At 36.5% G+C, this 20,761-nt stretch overlaps 1 protein-coding gene across 7 annotated transcripts in view; it reads right to left on the bottom strand.

Annotated features, from left to right (window-relative positions):
- The window catches only part of DROSHA (drosha ribonuclease III), a 117,090-nt gene that overhangs the window by 43,901 nt on the left and 52,428 nt on the right, over positions 1-20,761 (bottom strand). For 6 of the 7 annotated variants that reach the window (XM_045787175.2, XM_087867964.1, XM_087867963.1 and 3 more), the window contains 6 exons: positions 15,544-15,668; positions 13,812-13,911; positions 12,250-12,357; positions 1,964-2,071; positions 1,300-1,438; positions 886-946 (listed from right to left, as the gene is read on the bottom strand). In XM_045787175.2, the coding sequence (XP_045643131.1) occupies positions 886-946; positions 1,300-1,438; positions 1,964-2,071; positions 12,250-12,357; positions 13,812-13,911; positions 15,544-15,668 (641 nt within the window). The remainder of the gene's footprint in view (positions 1-885; positions 947-1,299; positions 1,439-1,963; positions 2,072-12,249; positions 12,358-13,811; positions 13,912-15,543; positions 15,669-20,761) is intronic. The other variant, XM_087867961.1, reaches the window with a different exon arrangement.

Raw genomic sequence — 20,761 nt, 5'->3', positions numbered from 1 at the left:
AGATCTTGTATTTCTTATTTTTAAAGCTTACTACAAAGCTACAGTAATCAAGACAGCATGGTACTGACATAAGGACAGACATACAGAACAGTGGAATAGAACTAAGAGTCCAAAAATAATCCTCACATATACCATCAATTAATTTTCAACAAGGGTGCCAAAACAATTTCATGGAAAAAAATTAGCCTTTTCAACAAATGATGCCGGCACAACTGGATATCCACAGTGGGCAAAAGAATGCAGTTGGACCCCTATACCACGCCATAAACAAAAATTAACTCAAAATAGACCAAAGATCTCAATGTAAGAGAAAAAACTATGGAACTCTTAGAAGAAAAAAGACGTAAATCTCTGTGATTTTATATTAGGCAATGGCTTCTTAGACATGACACCAAAAGCACAGGCAACACAAGTAATAGATAAACTGGACTTCATCAAAATTCTTCTGCTTTGAAAGATATCTTCAAAAGAATGAAGAAACAATCCATAGAATGAGAAAAAATTTTTGCAAATTTGTATTTGATAAGAGACTTGTACCTGGAATATATAAAAATGATTATAAATCAATAATTTAAAAAAGCCGGTCACAAAGGATCACATATTGTATGATACCATTATACGAAATATTCAGAATAGGCAAATCCATAAAGATTGAAAACAGGCTGAAAGTAGAATGTGGCTGCCTAGGGCTGGGCAGACTGAGGGGAAACGGAGAGTATGAGTTTCTTTTGGGATGCTGAAAACATTCTAAAATTAAGTAGTGATCATGATTGCACCACTCTGTGAACATTCTAAAAATCATTGAATTGTATACTTTAAGTGGGTGACTTGTATGGTAAATGAATGATACCTCAATAAAGCTGTTATTAACAAAAGCTACTTTACCTTGAGGGAGTTGGGTCATCTTGGCCAAGGCGTGACATAATATTTATTAAAGTGTTAATTCCTATTTAAAAAATAAATAAACAAGGAAATACTGTTAGAAGCATTCTAGGACCATGATATGATATGTAGAAAGACAATTACCTATTTTACCCCAATTTGATGTCAAAAGGCTTGATATCTGCACGTCTACAAGTCTGATCAACTTAGTTACTTAAAACACTTGATAGGAGCAAAAAATTTTCCTAAAAAATTCATCCATCCTTATAATAACGCTCAAAGTGAATGCTGTTATGTATGGGTCAGAAAGCACTACAAAATGAGAGTATGCAACAGTTACCAGGAAACTCTTCCTGGTGGGGATTTAATTTACAGTAGGGACATAGGCCAAAACACAAGAGTAAAATCCAAACATACCTTTTTTCCTCATATGCATGTGATGAACTTTTCTATCTCCATATTTGGGCTGCCGAATTCCACAGTTAGACAAAGAATTCCTGGCATGATCAGGATTCATTCCAAAATTTAAGTGATGACTCGGATGAGTCATGGCCAGCTGAAATTTCAACAAAATAAATTTAGTCTTAAAAACTCAGCATAGAAGTGCCATCTTTATATCATCTCAAACGAAATAGGAAAGAGATCTATCTGTTCAGTCAAATTTTAAGCCCTGATCTTTCCATCTTATCTTCTCGAGGGTCAAATTTCCAGAGCTCTGGTGCAACCCTTTTCTAAAAGGAAACGTAAAAAGCCACATCTTTCAAAGGAGAATTAGAATAATCATCACCTGGAAAGAAGAGCCATAAAGAAGGTAAGGCTTAAAGAAGGGACTCAGGTTTGACAGGCAAATTTTAGCTTTAGTCTGTTTCTTTAGGGATAGTGTCAAACAAACAAACAAATAAATAAATAGTGAGAAAAAGTGTCTGAAAGTGGCAACCAGAGTAGAGTAATGGAGAGGGCTGTGTTACTAAACATCCTCATCATCTCCCAGAGTGGAGAATCTCAATGTTCCATTTGTAACCTGTAAGATGAATTACTCCTATTTTGCTATTATGTGAGTGTACAGGAGAGTAATTCTTACCTGTAACAGACAACGATCTTGGAAAGTATATCCTATCAACTTGTCTAGATGCATTAGGCATTGGTGGTAGCGGATATGATGGGTCAAAACAGGCAACATCATTGCATGCTAGGAAAAAAATTTCAGTATGTTTACCTTTATAAAAACTTAAAATAATGCTTCATTTATTTTACAACAAACAAGAACCATTTTTCCCATCCCAGATTTCAACTGCCAAAGTCTTGAAACAGTTTACTGGCTGTGTGACATCCTTGCAAATACCCTCTTGAGGGGTGGTGGACTATAGTTGCTAAGAGTATAGGCTCTGGAATCACAATGCTTGGGTTTGGCTCCTGCTGTCACTCAGTCATCGTGGGACCTGGCGGGGGAGTTATTTGACCTCTCTCTTGTTTCCTCACCTACAGAATGGGGATAATCAGGAGAGCTACTTCCAAGGGGGGCTTAAAAGGATTAAATGAGCAAATACAAAAAACTGCTTAGTACCAGGCCTCTTAGCCCTCACTCAAGTAGGAACAGCCCTGCTTCATCAGCACTCAGCAGGGTAACCTCAATGAAGCTAGCAGAATTTCTGTGCCTCCTTGTCTATCTTTAATGCTAACAGAATAGACCAGAACTCACAAATTCTGAAACTCTGTCAGGATCAAGACATTTTTGAGAATCTAAGGAAAATTATTCTTTCTCCAGACAAACACCTATGTGCACAAACATGCAAAAAAAAATGTATGTAATTTTAATGGGTTCACAGACCCCTAAAAGCCTATCACAATCCTCCAGGTAAGAACTTCCCAGCCAGATGATCTCAAAAGGCCATTCTAGGTTTAATACTTAATAATCTAATATTCCAAGGACACCTTTTATAAAATCACCAATACAGTTAAGTCACCTGAGGACATGGAACTTTTACTTTTGTTTCAATCACTTTTCATTTGGCTAAAGATTCCTTATTGGGAGATAATTTCATAAAAGGCATAGCTTTTCTTTTATTTAATTACACTTCCTTAGAACTCAAGAGAAAGAAGGAGTCATTCTTATTCATCAGAACCTAGAGGCTGGGCACAGCCCACAGAATGACTGACATATGCTTTATATCATTTTAGTCTTTTAAGTATTTTCAGATGGCATTGTTTAAAAATACATGAAAATGGATTCGCTTGAAACTGCAGATATCACTTTCCCATATTAACTTATAAGGAAAGATCTCCCAAGTAGGCATTCCAATCAACAGGAAGTCCTTCTTTCCAGTTCAATTCAATAAATACACATTCGGCACCTCCACGTGAAAGGCTTACTACAGTTGTGGAAGAGAAAAACAATAAGGACATGCTCTTTGCCCTCAAGGGCTTCCCAGAGATATGCCATTATGATCTGAATTACTGGCATTTTTTGTAAGTGCTTCATTAAAAAACACAGTAATGTGGGAATAAAATGTGTGGCCAAAGTATAATATCATTTTCCAGGCATTTAAATTGCAGAAAGCTCAAGGGAGTTGATGCTAAAAACTCAAGGTAGAAGGGTCATGAAGACTACACAGTGTACCTATCTTTCTGAAGTATGAACTTAAACTGGTGAATTGCATATTTTTTTTTAATACCTCCAGGGAGGGATGGATCATCGCCTATCAAGAAAATGACACCCTCTTCAGGTTATTATGCTAAGTGAAATAAGTCAATCAGAGGAAGACAAATACCGTATGATCTCACTTATACGTGGAATCTAAAAAAACAAACAAAAAAGAGAAATAAACAAACAAAATAAAAAAAACCAAACAAACAATACAGAGAACAAACTGGTGGTTGCCAGAGGGAAGGGGAGTGTAGAGAACAGACAAAATGGGTGAAAGAGACTGAAAGGTACAAAGCTTCAGTTATAAAATACATAAGTCACAGCGATGAAAAGGAAGGCATTGGGAATATAGTCAATAATGCTGTAACAGCATATGGTGACAGGTGGTGACTACACTTACCACGGTGAGCACTACGTAATACATAGAAGTGTTGAATCACCATGTTGTGCAGCTAAAATTAATATAACACTGTATGTCAACTATGCTTAATAAATTTTTTGAAGATTTTTATTTATTTATATGTTTTTATTTTATTTATTCATTTGAGAGAGAGAGAGCAGGAGTGGTGGGGATAGGCAGGAGAAGCAGATTCCCCGCCATGCAGGGAGCTCAACGTGGGGCTCCATCCCAGGATCCTAGGATCATGACCTGAGCCAAGGGCAGACAACTAACCTACTCAGCCACCCAGGCACGTCCTTAATACGTTTGTTTGTTTTTTTTTTAAAAAAAGGTAAGAACACTCTCTTTAGGGTACTCTGATGATTAGAAAATTATTTAGAACATTTAGCCCAAATCTGTCTCTTTTGAAGGTTTATCCCTTTGAACCTAGCTGTACCCCAAGAGACAAACAAAATACATGTAACAGTAACATTTCCACATCTTCTCTTTGTTAACCTAAGTCTTATTTCCTTTAACCTTCACTCACGTGAAACAGCTTTGAATCCTTCACTACGTCCTCTAAACTTGCTCCAAAAAGAACCACTTTCTCTTTCCAGTAAGGCTCTTTCTTGTGAATACCACTAAAAGGTATATATGACCCATGTCTATCTTATAACCCAGACAACAAAGTCTCAATGTTATGTACAAGACTGTTAAAATCTCTAGCTCACTTTTTTAAAATTATCAATCTTTGCAATGTTGAAATACATACAATCACTGAGCATCTCCCCCCAACCCGCCAATTCACTTCTGGCGAACGGTTTCATTAAAAAAAAAAAAGCCCCTTTAAAGATTGTATGGAAATGGCCATATGTGGAGTTTTTAAAGCTATTTAAATTCTCTCATAAAAACTGAGCAACTAGAACAGCAAAATAGACCTATAAAAAATATGAACAATAAAAAGTAGACAACAAGGTACCCCCATGAACATTTAAATAAGACAGGGTGAGGACAAAGACCAATGAGGTCTCGGCATCTGTGAGAAAGAAAAGACAGGGAGAGTAGCAGGGTTTCTGACAGCCCTGGGAATGCAAGAACCCCCAAATTAACATATACTCATCGAAAATGTGACCCAAACTGCAGTGGGCTCTGCAGATTCCAACCTACTGGGTGAGTACAAGAGGACCGTGTAATGGTGTCAGAGTGCCGAGGCCCTATAAATGCTCAATGAAAAACTGAAGTTCCTCACAGGGTAAAGCCCCATGTTGTGAAGAAAGTGCTGGGGGTAAAAGTCACATTTAAGCAGAAGAGGAACAATACATAAAGGGCAAAAGAAAGAGAGAATCCAGATAAAACAGGGGAGTGAAGCAGTGGGGGCAGGTCTCAGGTATTATAAGGCCATGTTTTTTTTTTTTTTATCACTTTGCAAAAGCAGTAGAAGGAGGAGCTAATTTGGCTTACACCTCCTTCCTAAAAGTACAGGAAAATATTTCATTTACTTATTTAACATTATTTAACTTGAAGAGCAACAGAAAAGAATCAAGGCAAATACCACCCAAGGATTTTATCAGAAAATAGAGAAAAGGAATAGAATAAGATTCTTCAGATAATTAAGAAAAAGAAAAAGCCAGAAAAACATGCCAACAAAACAGATGAAAGCTGTGACCTAACATTTCAAAACAAGCTAAACAAAATCAAGAACGCAACAGGAGCTGTAAAAGAAAACTACAAATAAATATTATAGTAATTCAGAAATGAAATGACTGGGGCGCCTGGGTGGCACAGCGGTTAAGCGTCTGCCTTCGGCTCAGGGCGTGATCCCGGCGTTATGGGATCGAGCCCCACATCAGGCTCCTCCGCTATGAGCCTGCTTCTTCCTCTCCCACTTCCCCTGCTTGTGTACCCTCTCTCGCTGGCTGTCTCTCTCTCTGTCAAATAAATAAAATCTTTAAAAAAAAAAAAAAAAGAAATGAAATGACTGGACAAAAGGAAGATTCGAAAAGAAGTGACAAAACTCAGGGAACAAACATAAAAGGAAATAATCATTTTAAGAACAGAGACTAAACAGAATGAAGACAACAGCAAATTAACCACAGACAGTTCTTTGGGAAATAAAAGATAGGAAAAGGAAAAATTTTAGAGAAATAAAAAATCAAAAGGAAATGAAGGATTCAAGAGAGAGTGACAGATGCAGGAGACAAGCAAAGATACAAGATGCATATAATAGGAATCCTTAAAGAAAACCAGAACAACAGGACAGAATAACAAAATGTGTAGTAATTCAAGGAAACATTTCTGAGATAAAAGACAGCTTGAAAGTATATATTGAATGGGTACACAGCATATCTGAAAAAATTAACCAAAAACAGCTGACAGCAATGCTTTGTGCCAGAAAACAATGAGAACGTCTTTAAGATTTTAAAGAAAGAAAACATAAACCACAAATTTTATATCCAGCTTAAGTGGCCTTTGTATTTAAAGACAAATGGTTAGGAACATGCAGGACCTCAAGGATCATTGTTTTAATAAGCCCTTCTTAAGGTATCTGCCAGAAATGAGCTCAATCAAAAAAAAAGGGGGGGGACAGGATAAACACTGCCACATAAACTAGCAGTTACCTTCAAATATATTTTTACCTGTAGATAATCATAAGTGAGTCAAAATTATAGGAAATGCCTAATACTATACTGTTTAGTACAACTATCAGAAAATGAGGGGAGAATGTGAAGTCCATGAAGAGTAGAGATGAGGTTGTCATGTATCTCGTTGATACTAACTTGCAGAAAAGGATAATCACTTCAAATTAGATGCTGGATGAGAGGAGCACAAGAAATAAAGCAGTCATTTTCAGTAATGGACAATGAGACAATGGGACACAAACATACACAGGAGGAAAGGGAGAAGTTTCATTAGACTACAAAGGTGTTAATATATTATAGATAACCATTAAAACAGAACTATAAACCTCCCTAAATACAAAGAGATATAGAAAGAAAATAAAAAAGCAAAGAAAATGGACCTCATAGTGACCACATAACAAAAAACAGTTTGATAGAGGGGAGCCCAAACAAACAAGATCGTGTGTGTCTGTGTGTGTGTGTCTGCTTATATTAAAAGGGAAAATCAAATCATTTCTAAAAGATGGCTACCCTTACGGGTTCAGCGTGGCAAGAATGGGGTAGAAGCAAGAGATACAAGTTAGATTTTCAAAAGCAGACTTTGGAATTTGGAATTATGGTAAATATTTTACAGATTTATAAAACAATATTTAATTTTTAAAAGAAACAAAATCAAAAGTCAAATGAAATAAATAAATCTTCTGTGTAAGCAGTTTGTAGTCTAAGCACAAATGACCTAAAAACATAGTAATCTGAGTGTGCAGGCCTCATGTGATATATCCGTAGAGAATCACAGACAACAAGAAATGCCCCCAAACAAACAACTACTTCCCATAATCATTTTGTTGATGGCGGCATTAATATTGTTATTCTGGGACTACTGTTTGTGTATTACAGAATAAATCAAATGAGTAATTCCCCTCAGTACTGAGGGGAAGATTCTTTTTTAAAGTATTCTAACTAATAAATGTGGAAAGAAAAGAATTAAAAGATCACTTTGGCAGCTCTTCATAAATACTGGGTCTGGGTCATAATTCATTAGTGACTAATAATGTCACACACAAAAAAGAGACCATGGATGGAGCTAGAGGGTATTATGCTAAGTGAATAAACCAGACAGAGAGACAAAAAACTCTATGATTTACTTATTTGTGAAATCTAAAAAATAAAACAAATGAACAAACAACAACAGAAGTGAAACAGACTCATAAATACAGAAAACAAACTGGAGGTTGCCAGAGAGGAAGGAGTTGGGGGAATGGACGAATTGGGTGAAGGGAATTAAGAGGTATAAACTTCCAGTTATAAAATAAATAAGTCACAGAGATAAAAAGTACAGCACAGGGAATACTGTCAATAATACCGTAATACACTTACTGTGGTATTTGGTAATGTATACAATTGCTAAATCACTATGTGTTGTACAGCTGAAACTAATTTTATATCAACCATACTTCGATTTAAAAAAAGGTATATGATTGAGGAGAAATACATTCCAATTTGAAAACTTATTTCTTCAATTGAAAATGGTCTGATTAAGTCAGATTTCTATGAACAGAATTTACTCTCTAAAAGAACTATTAAATGTTTGGCTTATCACTTATTATAAAAAGATACAGAGAGAGAGATACCACACTACCACCCATGAAAAAGTTGTACAAAAAAATAAAGTTAAATCTGATCACTGCCATCCAACAGCACTTTCTACAATGATGGAAATATTCTGCATCTCCGCTGTTATAATAGGCACTAGCCAGATGTGTCTATTAAGTGCTTGAAACGTGGTTAGGACAACTAAGAACTGAATTTTTAATTTCATTTAATTCTAATTAATTTAAGTAGCCACGTATGGCCAGTGGTATTCTATTAGACAGCAGTTTATAATAATTTATAGGAAATATAAGGGAGAGAAGCACATGTTAAATGATACTATAAAGCTGCAATCAGCAAAACCCAGATTAGACCTTAGGAACACTACAGAACACAAGATCCAGTTTCTTCAACAACAAAAATTTGCAAGGAAAACAAAGGGGAAAATGGAATGAGAACCTAAAGAGTAAAGAGACTTAAAACACATCAACGCATCACAATGTCCGGATCTTGTCTGAATGGCCATGAAGCACACTGAAACAGATCTAGCAGATGATTAGGAAAACATGAACAGTGACTGTACGTGATGATACAGAGATGCTGCTGCTAATGGCTGAAGCTGTGTGAGGATGACATAGTGCTCACTACGCTTTTCTCACTCATCTTGTAGATGCTTGAAATCTGCATAATAACGACATTATTTTGACAGCTTTCTATCAGGCCAGTTAGCCTTCAAGCAAAATCTCGTTCTCGTCCTTTACAAGAAGCACTACAACTCCAGCTTAAAAAAAAAAAAAAAATCAAGTATCTCACATGATCCAAAAATTTGTTAACAGGAACTGTGAAGCCATATGTCTCTCAGAGGTATAAATCTCCATTTCCACCCCAAGATATAACTTAGAAAACGATTCCTTGAATGTGTTGTCAAAAACCTCTTAATTCCTAGAGATATTTCTTTTCACTCTTCGGCCACCCCTCAATAGATCATGAAGCGAGAATATCAGTGTGACACTGCATGGCAGCCTTCCATTCCATTCCAGAGTCACTGTGGAAGCCAGCACAGCTACTAATGAGTCCAAATACAGCCCTGTGTCTACTCAGTACAAATACCAACCACCACAACTCAGCTTGTCTTCCCAGCACCAACAGCAATTCTCCACACACCTGGGCCTCCTTAGTTTTCTCAAGGAGTTAGTACCCCTGAGTGCAGCATAAGCCTTATGCGGGTTACATGACCATAATGGTAGCAGACTCCTTACTCCTTTTTTGATGTCTCTGTCACCTTTATCCATTCTCATGGTTCAGTTTATTGATTCCCATGAGCCACCTCCTTACTATAGCAGAGCATATAGGTACCTACTTCCGTAAGATACCAATTCAACCTCAGTGGGTAGAACCCCATTCTTAAATTACGGATCCATAGCAACATATTGCCTTTCTGCCTTTTCTGAGGCATACTGTTGAATTTTTCAGCCTCAGTTTCAGGTTTTAATTCCTGCTTCCCCCCCCCAACCCCAGATTACCTAGAAGTCACTCTAATGAACAGCAACACAGAAAAAAACCTTCCAATAGTTTGTCTCTAAACATGGCTACAAGTTCTGGATTTAGCTCACAGGTTCCAGCCCAGCCCTAGATTTCCATTCCTCCTAACACTGGCTGGGGCATCAGGTAGAATTATCTGACCTCATAAAAACCCTAGTAACTTCTCTGGTTGGAAAATTATACTTCTGGAACGAGGGGCTGGTACTTAGGTTCTCCACCTTAGATTTATCACAACAGTTTTATCTCCAGTAGCAGCCAGATAACATCACAAGGCTTTTGCCAGCAGCCTACTAGCAATTATTACTAATGAACGGGTAGGTTCTATATCAATGAATTACCAAACAGAGAATCCCACCCCCATCCCTACCCCTGAGGATTTTACAGAAGTGCTTTTTTTCCTTCAAAATTAAGCATGAGTCTACCTGTTCACAGGCTTCAGGATTATTCAAAGTATTCATTTAGCTGCTATTTCTCAGATTCTTATTCCTCATTACCAAACATACTAAATGCCTTTATTTTGAATGTTTTAAACTGCATTATTACATGCCACCAGCCATCTTATTTGAGGAACACACACAAAAAGAAACAGTTATTCTAGAAGAAGAAATTAAATAAGGCCAACATTACTAATAAAAAATAGGAGGACTGCAGACTAGAAACATGGCTTCTAAATAGATGGTAGTTGTCTTTGGAAGAGGGGGAGTCCTACAGAGGAAGGGGCTATTATTAGATCAAGGAGTATTCACCTTGGCAGGAGTTTTAATCAGGATCCAATTTCTCTGACCAGTTAGTCAAAGGAAATGAGTGCTTTGCCTGCCAATCTCCAAACAGAATGTAAAATATAATACATAAAGAGATGATAACCTCGTCCTCCAGCTGCTGCTAATCTAGCTGAGAAGCCAGAGTAAGATACTTGTGACACTGCTGAAGACACAGAACTGCAGTGGAACAGATTATTCAGCACCGGTATGCAGGCATTTCGCCAAAAGAAAGGGGGAAAAGGGCTCAATGCTTTAAACAAAATTGTGTTCAGTGGAACAAAACTGCCTTAGGTCCTGCTACCTAGGGTGGAAATCAAGTACATCCGGATACTTCCTCCATACCCACCACACACCAATCAGTTATTTTTTATCTTTTTACAAATTAGGGCTCTACAGGGTTTTGAAGAAAGAAAAGAAAAGAAAAGAAAAGAAAAGAAAAGAAAAGAAAAGAAAAGGGAGTTCAAAGCTAACCAAAAACACAAGTTTAAAACCCACTGAACTGAAAAATCTCTAAGGTCCCTTCCAGTTAATAATGCTCTACAATTTTATGATGTCTCTATCAACTCTGACTTATCACTGAGAGCACCAGATTTTGAGCAGATTGTTAAACATTCTGCTCAGCGTTCTCATGATGTCCACCTTAGGAGACATTATGTCGGTTTTGGAGAAACAGAAAAACTGGATAATATAGCTTCAAGGCCTTAAGAAAGAATCAGCAGAAGACACTCCTGAATACTTACAGTAAAAAAAAAAAAAAAAAAAAAAAAAAAAAAATTGATCAGTTAGCAAAATAACTGAAGACTTGGTAGACACAGCTAGCTGCCACTGTAGAGAATTATTCTCTATCTAGTAAGATGGCATCACCAGCAGTCCATCCTAACAATGTAAATGAATCACCCAGCAATACCTTTAATTATAAGATTAAATCCCACTGTCCAATATAATAAATGCCAACACTGACTTAAAGAAAAAACACGCCATTGTGATGAAATAAATACTCAAAACAGTTTAAACTTATTACCATACATGCTACCCTCAAAATAGAGTGAGTGGAAGCCTTTAGGTATTCTTTCCAATGGCTGAACACGGCAAACTATACCATCTGACCCCTGCCTCGGTACTCACTGCCTTTACTGTAATTCCCATGGAGTGTAACAAGTATCAATCATAACAAAAGAATCAAGTGAAGACTCAAAGAATACGCTGGGCTTGAGGGGTCTCTAATTTGGTACAAATTCCACTCATAGGAAAAACAAAAATAGTTATTAGTGAGTGTTATATATAGCTGAAATGTTCCTCTATTAGTTCACCCAAGGAAAAACTATTATCAATTGGCTCAAATATGAAATTTATACTGACTTTGTTCATTAATGCCTTCAGTTCTCGGCAACGTAAGTTTGAATCATCAGTCTGGAAAGTCTGGACACACTATCTTCAGGAGTCTGCCTGTAGAGCTGCTGGAGTATCTCTTTTGACAAGCACCCACACATACGCTGCACACAGGCAGGTGCATTTGAAGAATACACTTGCCTTCACTCAACATGCAGAGACAGAATTTAGTATTACTAAGTAACTGCCCCCCACTCCCCCCCCACCGTGCATGCGCATGCGTGCACGCGCGCACACACACACACACAAACTAAACAAGACGACATGAAAACTGACACAAAAACAAAACCAAAACAATAGAAAACAATTTATGGTTGGTGTTCCATTTAGCTACAAGATAGTATGTTCTATACAAACTTAACAGAATCAGGAAAACTTCAGTGGCAGATGCCTTTTACAGAAAGAGATATATAGGTATAAATGTGTTCTCAGAGGCGTCATCACCTGACAGACATCAGAACGGATGCCAGTTTTCCAAAATCCTTGACTACTTAGCTCCACTGTTACTTCTCGCCTCATTGTATTCTTCTGTCGTATTTTTTGGAGTGCTTCCTAGAAAAGAACTCATTATGATGAGTAACCTGACAGTTGTACAGCAATATTAAGCCAAACATCAAGCATTAGAAAATAAGCTGGATTCATTCAACATAACCCTTACATTCAGGTATTCAAACTCTTCATGCCAAATTACAATGTTTTATTTGAAATGAAGGCCAGGATGCTCAAAGCCTTGGGTATAAGCCAGCCTTTCCTGGTAACTAGATAACAAAAAATCTAAACCAAATCAACCATTTTGGTGAGTTCAAACAAAAAAATGCCCTTTTGCTGATAAAAGAAATAAAATGTGATGTTTGGGACTTAAAATCAGCATGTAAAAATTATATTTATATCGAGCCTTATGTTAAGCATTTACATCTAAGAAAGACAATCGGTAAATTAATCTGCAACCCACATAATTCTAAAAGCTGCCTTCTAATTTGCAAAACCCTTACAAAACCTCCTGCAGCAAGGGTACATTTTATTTTAAAAAAGACAATGACTTAAAACTTCTGTAAGACATAATCAGGAGCTGACTCTTCCCTTCAACCTCCCTTTAAATAATTATAAAAAAATTTTTATATTTGCACACTTATTCAATAAAAATCTCACAGGAATTCATAACAACAGGAACAATGACACTGCCTGCACCACTGATTAAATGGCTATTACAGGTCAAATACCATTGGAGGAAAGTTAAATGGAGTATTTCAGAAGTCCACACAACCACCTTTTTCCCCAGATGCAACGACAGAGAGAAATTTCAGTCAGTCTCCCTTAGCCTTGGTTTCCCCTTTATAATGAAGCTGTCTCGCTCAAGTCACAGGAAGTGACAAGACGAAATTCAAAGACTTGTCCTAGCTTCAAAGCCTTGCTCTCTTATACTGCCAAAGCAAAATAAAACCTCAATGAGACAAAATTTATGTTGATACTGAATCCATTTATTCTTAAAATTATGAATTAAGAACGAAAACATAAATGATCCTGGAATACAGGGATAACACTACCCATTAGTAAAAAATATGAAATTTGGGATATAAAACCTTATGAAATAAGTTTACCCTACTAAAGTAACAGACATATGGAAGACATATGGAAGGCAATCTTTTATGACCTTAAGAGCAAAAAATTTGAGTAAGACTCAAATTATATTACGTACAGTATTAATTGATGATAAAAGGTTGGCCCAGCAATTGTAAAATCTGAAAAATTTCTGTAAGATATATTTATACCCAAAGGTAGGAATCCATTAAGAAACAGGCCTTTTTTTGAGGGGGAGCGGGGAATGCTCCCTTAGATACTAAAAGATGAAAAAAAATCAATCTGTATACTAATGTGAGGAAAGAAAAGTATGATTTTTTAAGAAGTGTTTTTCCATCTTATTCTAGAAGCATGGTGTAATGCATAATCTTGAAATAAACCTGAAGCACATCATCATTAATCCAGGAAGAACAATATTTGATACCAACCTCCCTTTGTGCCAGCTTCTGTTTGTCAGTTTGTTTAACTTTGGGACTGTTCGCTAGGAGGTGGCGAAGTTTCACATAACTCTTCCACAGTTTCTGGTACCTAAGGAAAAGGACAGACAGACATCTCAGACAAAAAGTAGGAGAACCTGAAGTGCAATAAAACCAGCTGTTTTAATAGGCCTGCTGAATCATAAATTATATTCTTTTAGATATCCTCAATGGCAACAAACCTTCATTCTAAAGGAGGATCTGATTTGGGGGCAGTGGGGCAGGATGACCAAGAGTCATCTGGAACCTAGTGATTAAGTTGATAATTACACGTCTGTGTTGAAAATGAGATGTCACTATATATGTCCAAATCTCTCTAGAAAGAATTCCAAAGACACAAAAAAACCAACAGAAACATGTATCATTTCTCATCATTACCTATTTTATTTCAATATGTACTTTCTGATGTTGATGAAAGAAAGACCCCTTACTTAACAAGGACACGGTCGGTCTCTGAACTGCCTACATTGAAAGTAAAAGTTGGAAAGTATTAGAAAAGAGAACGCCGTTTGTGCCAATACCCAAGCTATACAGCTGTATCCATTTCTCCACTGGAGGGGGGAAAAGACAAATGGTGTGCACCAATCTGTATTCACCATGACAAAAATAAGCATATCTGTTGCAGCCAAATATGTGATAAGCTGGATCAGTCTAAAGGATCCTGTTAAAGCGTCCTGGGAATGAAGAGAAATGCAGTCCTGTAGCAGCACACAGTCCTGCCATCTGAGAGTCCACAAGAGCCTATCACATTCTACTAACATTTGCGACAAGAAGGGACTTTCAACGAATTTTCTGTCATATTGAAACTGCTCCTTTCTTGGCCTTAGCTGGGTCTCTCCTTTTTGGTAACAATTTTTTAGAGAATGGAGGAAAGAAAGAAGTACTTACACAGTGCCTGGTTCACTGCTTCATACTTTTATCCAAAGGGGGAAAAAAAAGAACAAAACCCTTTAGCCTCTTCTAATGTATCAGCCAGAATTGTATTTATGAACTGAAAATCTCCCATGCCCTTTTCTCCCATTATGAATCCTTAAAAAAAAGAATTAAATCAGGAAACTGTTTGCTTGTTTACCGAGGTAGGAAATCCAAACACTTCTGAAGAATATAATGGTACTATTTCCATTCCCACACATCCTCATCTTCTCCCAGAAAAACACTAACAAGCCAGTTGGAAAAACTCAAATGTGGAAAGTAACATCAATTCTAAGAGTCAGAAGTCATGCCTTCTCCTTACAACACAACCCTTGATTGTGCATGGGATCTTGAGCTCTTATTAAGATGCCTCCCAAAATAGAATTCTGCATAAATCCGGCAGTGCTAGGAATCAACATGGTGCTACTTTCCTCTAGAGTGCACTGAAAAAATAAATAATAATAATAATACATATTATAATGATGAATAAAGGAAAAGTTCCTTAAAAGTTAAAAATACATGGGACTCATGTTGACCAAAATTGCCAAGCATAATCTATTGAAAATAATTTCCTGCAGTCAAATCAATTGAGAAAGTAATTCTTCAGGAGCTACCAAAACTTGTTTCATTTGGTAACCTACATTTGGAAACATGGTTCATTTCAGATCTTATTTTTTTAATAAGAAAACATCCACTAAAGGGTATTCCTCTGCTAATTCAGCTGTTAGTAGAAGGTGAAATTGGCTAAGACAAACACCGAGAAATATCTTACTGTGGGTCTCCTGCATAACTCAACTGTGCAGGGCGTATCCCAAAGTGGACGATAATCGGAAAAGTAATCACATCGGGGTTGAACTGTTCACGATCCAGTTGATCAATGCGGACAGAGCTAGGTTTCTAGAGAGAAAAATCAAAGCCATTTATTCCCAAAAGAAGTCTTTCAGTATTGACTTTAACCTAAGTAATGAAGAAATTAATTGGATTTTTTCTGGGAAAGCCTCATTCCCCAAGGGAAAACATCATTTAAAACCCATTACTCATAGCAGCTATACTATATAAAAACTATAATGTCATCCCTGTAAATGAGTCTATGCCATTTGGCATAATGAACAATGATTTTGTCCTTTTTTGCAGTTCACACAGAAACCTTTAAAAATTAAACTTTTAAAAGGACACCTAGTCAGATATAACTTTTCCTTAACCTCTCCAAAGGCACAGGGGAAATATTCTACATCATGGGGAAGAAGTGTGCTGGCTTATTCTGTTTCATTTCACATTTCAAATGAATGGCTTATTTCTATTCAGGATGCCAGATGCCTCTCTAAATATTTTTCCATTAGTTCTTTGTGTACCTTGTTTTTCTTTCTTTTTTTTTTTTTTCAAATTACACTATAGTTCACATGTAACATTATATTGGTTTCAGGTGCTGGACATAATAATTCAATATTATGTATGTAATGATCACCACAAATAGCATCTGTCACCATATAAAGCTACAAAATTTTTTTCTTATAAGAACCTTCAAGATCTATTCTCTCAGCAACTTTCAAATATGCAACACAATACTTACAGTCACTATGCTGTACATTATATCCCCATGACTTATTTATTTTATAACTAGAAGTTTATACCTCTTGATCCCCTTCACTCATTTTGCCCACTCTTCTTTCCCTCTCCCTTCTGGCAACCACCAATCTGTTCTCTGTATCTGAGTTTGGTTTTGCTTTGTTTGTTCACTTGTTTTGTTTTTTAGATTTCACATGTAAGTGAAACCATACAGTGTTTGTCTTTTTCCTATTTCACTTAGGGTAATACCTTCAAGGTCTAACCATGTTGTTGCAAATGGCAAGACATTCTTTTTTATGGCTGAGCAGTATTCCATTGTGTGTGTGTGTGTGTGTGTGTGTGTGTGTGTGTGTGTGTGTGTATCCATTCATCTGTTGATGAACACTTAGATTTTTTTCCATATCTTGGCTATTGTAAATAATACTGCAGTGGACATGGGGGTGCCTATCTTTTCAAATTAGTGTTTTTGTTTTCGTCAAAATACCCAGAAGTGGAACTGATGGATCATATTTTTTAATTTTTTGAGGAACTCCTATACTGTTCTCCGTAGTGGCTGCACCAATTTACATTCCTGCCAATAGTGCACAAGAGTTCCCTTTTCTCCATATCCTCACCAACACTTGTTATTTCTTGTTGTTTCGATAATAGCCATTTTGAAAGGTATAAGGTGATAATTCATGGTTGATTTGCACTTTCCTGGTGATTAGTGATGCTGAGTATCTTCTCATGCACCTGTTGGCCATTTATATCTTCTTTGGAAAAATGTCTATTCAGATCCTCTGTCCTTTTTTAATTGGATTTTTTGTTGTTGTTATTATTGTGCTATGTGAGTTCTTTATACATTTTGGATATTATCCCTTTATTAAATATCTGATTTGCAAATATCTTCTCCCATTCAGTAGGTAGCCTTTTCATTTTGTTGATTTTCTTCATTGTATGGAATTTTGTTAGTTTGATGTAGTTCCACATGTTTACTTTTTTGCCTTTGTTGCCTTTGCCTTTGGAATCAGATACAAAAAATCATTGCCCAGACCGATGCCAACGAGCTTCCACCTATGTTTTCTCCTGTAAGTTTTATGGCTTCAGATCTTACATTCAAGTCTTCAATCCATTTTAACTTTTGTGTATGACATAAGGTAGTGGTCCAATTTCATCCTTTCACATGTGGCTGTCTAGCTTCTCCAATACCATTTATTAAAGAGATTGTGCTTTCCCCATTGTATATTCTTGCCTCCTTTGTCATAAATTAATTTACCATATATGCATGAGTTTATTTCCAGGCTCCCTATTCTGTTCCACTGACCAATGTGTCTGGTTTTTTTGGCCAATTCCATACCGTTTGATTACTATAGCTCTATTGTATAGTTTGAAATCAGGGAGCATGATGCCTCCAGCTTTGTTCTTCTTTCTCAAGACTGCTTTGGCTAGTCAGGATCTTTTGTGATTCCATACAAATTTTATGATTGTTTATCTTATTTCTGTGAAAAATGCCATCAGAATTTTAATAGGGTTTACACTGAATCTATAGATTGCTTTGAGTAATATGGACATTTTAATAATATTAATTCTTCCAATCCATGAGCATAGAACACCTCTCCATTTATTTGTGTCTTCTTCAATTTCTTTCATCAATGTCTTATGGTTTTCAGCGTACAGGACTTTCATCTCCTTGGTTAAATTTATTCCTAGGTACCTTATTCTTTTGATGTAATTATAAATGGGACTGTTTCTTAATTTCTCTGATAGTTCCCTGTTAGTATATTATAAAAATGCAACAAATTTTTGTGTACTGATATTTTACCCTGCAACTATACTGAATTCATTTATTAGTTCTAACAGTTTTTTGGTGGAATCTTGAAAAGTTTTCTATATGTAAAGTCATATCATCTATAAATAGTGACAGTTTAAGTTCTTCCTTTACCATTTGGATGCCTTTTATTTCTTTTTCCTGCCTAATTGCTTTGGCTAGGACTTCCACTACCATGTTGAATAAAATTGGCATCCTTATCTTGCTCCTGATCCAATGTATTCCTTTAATTCTACACCTTTAAAATAGAAGGTATGGTGACACAAAAATCAAATGGTTAAGCTTCTCATTATGTCCATGTAGGCAATTTTAAAATTTTAACAGAAAGCCTCATTTTTTTAAGATCTAATACAGGAAGAAGTGAATAGAGGGTTCCTTCTTCAGTTAACAAAATACCCTTCTTTCATCCTAAAAGTTTGTTTGTACAAAGATAGTAAGCTCATAGAGTTTCAGCAACCTCCTTGCTTATTCTCAACTCTCACAACAGTCCCTCATTAGAAACTAAACTCTTACCAGGAGATTGTGGCATCTTTGGCTCAGCTGCTTTAGAGCCAAATGCTACAGAATTGATTCACATGGAGGCCAGTAAGCTTCATTTTGTCACAAAGCAATGCCCACAACCAGAGTTTGGTTGGTGGCCTGGTTTGTCCAGGACAGAGGGGTTTCAATAGTAAAACCAGGAAACCTTCCAGCAACTAAAACAAGCTGGTTACCCCACCTCCCGAGCTGTAGCCCCAAGTCAGCCATCGGACAAATCCAAGCAGGTGACAGAGTGAATAGATCTGTGTAAATTCATACATGTTAGTTAAAAAACAACTTACACTTAAGTTTTAAAAGAATATTTGAATGTCACTTAACGGTCAAAAGGTCACTAGGTATCTGATAAAGCTGATCTCTGCTCTCAAAATTAATAAACTAGAGAAGATTTTGGTCACAGGTAACCTAATATAAAATTATTTTAAATGCCCATCATCAGTAGTAACATGTTATTTAGGTCTAGGAATTGTTGCCAAGATTTTGTATATCAAAGCAGCAGGATATGGTTTTAAAAGAGGAATTGTACAACTGAAAATGCTAGTGAATTATTCATGTTTTCATGATTTTAAACACCATGTTATGGCACCAACCAAGGAAACAGTGATTTAAAATATCTACAGCATCTTTAAATTTATAGCGGGGAGAGATGAAATAAGTTCTAGACTTTGGCCACACCCTGCAATATCCATCATACCAGCTTTGTGGAAGAATAAAAAATATTCTTGCTAATGACCAAAGTATTCCCTGGTAGAGGCAAAGTGCCTCAGGAGGGAGATTAATTCTTTTAAGTTCTGTAGCAATAAAGTACTTAATGTGACCATAATGGCTTGAAAAATTTAATAAATTCCCCCAATATTCTTACCACTGGGTAATTCTTCAAAGCAAGTACTGCAGAGGATGAAATGTGGTGCTATGTCTACTCTGCTCTATTTGCTAAAGATAGAATGAAAGGATGTTTTCATGATACTGAGTTTTCAGGATATTTTCCTCCTTTAAACATATTTTTATTAACTTTAACATGTTCCCAAGTCTGGCACCCAAACTTACCTTTCTCAATTTATTTCTGATTACTTTCCAACATAAACGTTTCATCCTGACTAATCTGGTTTCATTATCTTTAAAACTGGCCATATATCCTCCCAAGTACGTATATTTAATCATGCCAATAAGTTATACAATTTCTCAGTCCCTTAAAGACCTCCCTGTAGCATTTATGAAGTATCCCTGGCAGCCTGGCCCAGTGATCTCGCCTGAAACTACAGGCTTTCCTGATTGGCTTTTGTACTGAATTGTTTATGAATTCAGCAATTCATCACAGACTCCTTTCACATGGATATGCCATGAGTCTGCGCCTGGACAAACAGCATACATAATCTATAGACTTTACTACCACCCGACTCGCATAGTAGTCCCCCAACAAATGAGGTAAATGATAATCGTGGTAATGGAGTACATGTCCTTCTATGTCTGCCAATGGCTCAAAACCATGAATGGCTGAATCAGAAAAGCACCTGGGGATTTTTTTTTTTTTTTTAACAACAGATCCTTGGGCCCCATTACCTGGGAGTATATGTAGGGTGGGGATGTTCAGGGCATTCTTACATTTTCCAAAGCTCTCCAACTGATTCTAGGATTTCAGGAAATGTTAACCACACTATGGAAAGAAGCCCCAAGGTGAAAGAATTCCCAAAGTGTGCACTGCAGACAACGGGACTCTTCAAGCAGACCCACCAAAATGAAAAGGTGTGTCTCCCACCACCCTCACTCCCACCCATCTTCTGACCCCGCTATAAAATTGGCAGAAGAAATATAAATTTATGCAACTGCTTAAAGAAGAAAAATCAAATTCAGAGTTACACTGTCATAATGCTATGACTTATATTATTTTTTTAAAGTTACTTTAACCATTAGTTATGTGGCTTAACAATATAATAGCAAAAATTGTATGATTTTCTTAAGTTTTAAACAAGTTTTATGTTTAAACATATTTTTATTAAACACTTTCATTTTCTAGATTTGTTTGAAATAATCAGTATTAGCTGGAATGTTTGATTTGCAAATAGTAACATTTTGTTTGTGC

The sequence above is a fragment of the Ursus americanus genome, chromosome 15 (assembly GCF_024610735.1).
Source record: "Ursus americanus isolate L20-20 chromosome 15, mUrsAme1.1.p, whole genome shotgun sequence".
Taxonomy (NCBI): domain Eukaryota; kingdom Metazoa; phylum Chordata; class Mammalia; order Carnivora; family Ursidae; genus Ursus; species Ursus americanus.
The sequence above is the reverse complement of the archived record's forward strand: the minus strand, read 5'-3'. Positions and strand labels throughout refer to the sequence as shown.